We start from the raw sequence: 4,210 nt of genomic DNA, 5'->3' as shown, positions 1-4,210 counted from the left end.
AAAATGATAAAACATCCCTTATTTAACGAATCGTCGATCCACGGAATCTCGCATGCATCGATCCCTTTCCCTAGTAACAAACAATATTGAAAAATTCATTTGATCCAATTTAGCTCGATACGATCGATTGATTCAATATGATCGATCCAATCGATATGATCGACCGATATCCGACAACATACCGGCACCATGAACTACATCCATGTAGCCAAAGTCCATAAATGAAAACATAACAATATGACTCTTTACCCCCTGCATGGTAACGGCAATCACTTAATGCTATTATTCGCTTCATTTAATTCATTTATAGTAACGGTGGTCATAGTAAGGTTTCCATTTTTTCAGGTTTTTTTAAAAATTTTCAAACAGTGAAACCGCCCAGTTCTTCCTCCCGGTCATTTTTTTACCCAAAATTGTGACTTTTGGGACTGTGGGCCTTTTTGTGAAGTCTTGGTGGGCCTACTCTCTACGGTCCATTTGATAATCAGATTTATTCCCTGCCGTAGATTTAGGATATTACAGAAGAAGGAAAAGGACATGTCAGTCATTTTTGACAAAGACAAGGACTTGTGAATTTTTGATTTGGGATTCTCATTGCAAGGGCAATCAATTCCATCCTCCCAGTGTTGACCGTTACTTTCGAGATATGGTACGATATTGGGCCCCACTAATCCACACAATTTGACTCTGTAGCAGAAGTTTTTTCAAGAATTCGTCAATATTACACTTGTCATCTTCTGGTGACGTGTTGACGTGAGTTACCTAACGTTACCGGTGACGCAACCATTCCTAAAACGACGAATTAGCGTTTAGCGATAGCCATTTTATCAGTTTAGATTTCGATACCTAAATTCCCAATTTACACGCCGTCACTCTCTGCAACGCTTTTCACCACGTTTCTTTCTCTCTTTCTCTCTTTCTCTCTTTCTCTCTTTCTTCTTCTTCTTCTTCTTCTCGTTCTTCTTCGAAACCTCTCACTTTCTCTCTGGCACCTGGCAAGAACACATTTTTCCTTTTCAGAGTTCTGACCATAAAAAAAGAAGAAGAAAGAAAGACGAAAACCCTCTTTTTTTCATTTGGGTTTTTTATTTGTCTTTCAGTTTCTAGTCTCTGTGCCGTATCTGCCAATGAAGAAGAAAACAGAACTTGTTTCGGCCATTAGAACCCACTCAAGAAGATGACGAAAATCCCTCTTTCTGTGATCTTGGCCGTCTTCTTTGTTGTCTTCGTTGTCCTTCCTTCTGTAACCGATGGACTTGGTTCAGCCTCCACTATTGCCATTAGTTACAGCTCTGAAACTGTTTGCGGAATCCTCGCAAGCAATTCTTCTCAAAGAATCGAATGCTATAGAGGGGGTCAGACGTTTTCGATCTTTCCGAATGTATCTTTCGAAGTCATCTCCGGTGGTCGAGATTATTTCTGTGGATTGAATTCGGGTGGTTCTGTTTTGCTCTGTTGGTTCACCAGTTTTTCTGGTACCAGTTTTGAACCCAAAAGGGTTTATCATAATAGTACTTTTAGGTTGAGGGATGTATCGGTTGGAGATGATCAAGTCTGTGCTGTGGTAGATGAGACCCAGTTTGCAAAATGTTGGAGAGGAGATGGGAATGGGAGATTTCCATCGATGAAACAAAGGTTTCTGTCCATCTCGTCAGGTGGAGGATTTTCTTGTGGGATTCTGAGTAGCAGTAGAAGAGTTCGGTGTTGGGGTACCAACAGTGAAATCGCTATGGAGATTCAGAATCAGTTTGGGAATATCTCCATGGACAGCATAGTTGCTGGTGGATCTCATGTTTGTGGTTTGAATATTACTGGGTTTCTCGTCTGCAAAGGGAAGAACGATTCTGGCCAACTCGAAGCTCCTGAGAATTCGTCTAGAGAGTTCTATCAGCTCGCATTGGGGTTCAACCATAGCTGTGCCGCTCGATTGGATGGTTCAGTGGTTTGTTGGGGAAGAGGAGGAGAATTCTCCAGTAATGTTACAAATGGTGTTTCGTTCCAATTGATCGTCGCTGGTTCTAATTTCACTTGTGGATTGCAATCCAGAACTCTATTGGTGATTTGCTGGGGACCTGGTTGGTCTACAAACGCTAGTTCTTCAGGAATCTATCTTCCTCTGCCTCAGATTGTTCCTGGTCCTTGCACTCAAAATAACTGTAGTTGCGGTCAATATCCAAATGCTTCTGGATTTTGTGCTGGTTCAAGAATAATTTGTCAGACTTGTTTGCAACCACAATCGTCACCGCCACCTCTGGCGGCGTTACCATCTCCATCTCCACCTCCTCCTTCGCCGCCGCCTGCATCACCATCGCCTTCATCAATTTCAAGAGATAGGCGTTTATTAATCTTTATGATTGTGGGATCAATTGGGTGTTTTTCTGGGCTCTGTACCATTGTTTACTGTTTGTGGATTGGAATACGTTGTTGCAGACGCAAGAAAGTACATAATTCTGTGCAGCCCACGATTACTGGAAGCAATGCTAATGCTGGGGGTAATGGAAGTGGCGATCTCTTCAGCCTATCAAGATCTTCCACCATTAGGCGCCAGAGCTCACGAGCAATGAAGCGCCAGAGGAGTGGGACATCGAAGCACCCCGACCGGGCGGAGGAGTTCAGCCTAGCAGAGCTAACTGTGGCCACCGACAACTTCTCTTTGGAGAACAAGATTGGGGCTGGAAGCTTTGGGGTTGTATATAAAGGCAAGCTTGCAGATGGGCGTGAAGTCGCCATTAAAAGGGGAGAAACAGGTACCAAGACCAAGAAATTTCAAGAAAAAGAAAGCGCATTTGAGTCTGAAATTGCATTCTTGTCTCGGGTTCACCATAAACATCTGGTCAGGCTAGTGGGTTTTTGCGAAGAGAGGGAAGAGAAGCTTCTGGTATATGATTACATGAAAAATGGGGCACTCTATGATCATTTGCATTCCAAGGACAACGTTGAGAAGAAAAGCAGTTTATTAAATTCCTGGAAAATGAGGATAAAAATCTCATTAGACGCAGCAAGAGGAATCGAGTATCTTCACAACTATGCTGTTCCTCCTATAATTCACAGGGACATCAAATCTTCAAACATATTGCTTGATGCAAATTGGACAGCAAGAGTATCTGATTTTGGGTTGTCGTTAATGGGACCTGAATCTCCAACTGGGCAGTACATGTCAATGAAAGCAGCAGGAACAGTTGGGTACATGGATCCTGAGTATTATGGGCTAAATGTATTGACAGTGAAGAGTGATGTTTATGGTTTTGGAGTGGTTTTGCTTGAGATATTAACTGGGAAGAGAGCTATATTCAAGGCAGAAGGAGAGGGAGGAGGACCAACGAGTGTGGTGGAGTATGCTGTGCCCAAGATTAAGGCTGGAGAACTGGATTCAATTCTGGATGTGAGAGTTGGGCCACCGGTTCATGAAACAGAAGCGGTGGAGCTGGTTGCATATACTGCGATGCATTGCGTGAACATGGAAGGGAAGGAGAGGCCAACGATGACAGACATTGTTGCTAATTTGGAAAGAGCTTTGTATATCTGCGAAGGCAACCATGGTAGCATCTCTAGTGCTAGCATTTCTATCGCCTCTGACTAACCCAAATAAAGAATTCCAAAATTGATAGAGAAGATGAAATTACAGTGGATTATTTGAAATTTTTTGTCTGGGTAATTTGTTCTTCAAATGAATTTTTTTGATTAGTTGTTTGAGTTTTATTGTTATACTTGAAAATGACAGTGTAAAGAAAGAACAGAGGAGAAAGGGGTCTTTTTTCTTAGCAGTATTTGATCTGCTAACAGAAACAATTGATTAATTATTACCATTAATCAATTAATTCAAATGGGGTTTTTTTTTTTTTTTAAATTTTTTATATGGCTTCTGTGTTTGATCTAATTTTCCAAACTCCAAAAAGGATTTGAGTTTGAACTTTGAGGTCTTGAAGGGTCTCTCTGTTTTGAATTCTATCTCTGTTTCTTACAAATGGAGAGTTCCATTTCCAGCCTTACAGGTTGCAAGTAGTTGCAGTAGTAGTTGGTTTTTGGACTTTTGACTGAATCTTTGAATAACTTCTTTACTCAATCTAATCTGAAAAGGGTGTGGGACTTTTATGTTTTCACACTCACTGACCCACAAAAGCAATTAAGCAATGGGTCCACCTTCACTGAAATACATAAACCAAATGATATATGGGGAATGCCTTTTGAGCTCTCAAACATCACTTTTTCT

The 4,210-nt window shown here is 41.4% G+C and overlaps 1 protein-coding gene across 1 annotated transcript; it reads left to right on the top strand.

Annotated features, from left to right (window-relative positions):
- Positions 1 to 1,120: 1,120 nt before the first annotated feature.
- Positions 1,121 to 3,632, top strand: LOC122670588 (putative serine/threonine-protein kinase-like protein CCR3). Its single transcript, XM_043867528.1, has one exon. It carries the CDS (start codon positions 1,178 to 1,180, stop codon positions 3,578 to 3,580), a length of 2,403 nt encoding a protein of 800 aa, XP_043723463.1. The 5' UTR covers positions 1,121 to 1,177; the 3' UTR covers positions 3,581 to 3,632.
- Positions 3,633 to 4,210: the final 578 nt, after the last annotated feature.

The sequence above is a fragment of the Telopea speciosissima genome, chromosome 8 (genome assembly GCF_018873765.1).
Source record: "Telopea speciosissima isolate NSW1024214 ecotype Mountain lineage chromosome 8, Tspe_v1, whole genome shotgun sequence".
NCBI classification, from domain to species: domain Eukaryota; kingdom Viridiplantae; phylum Streptophyta; class Magnoliopsida; order Proteales; family Proteaceae; genus Telopea; species Telopea speciosissima.
This window is presented reverse-complemented; position numbering and strand designations above follow the sequence as displayed.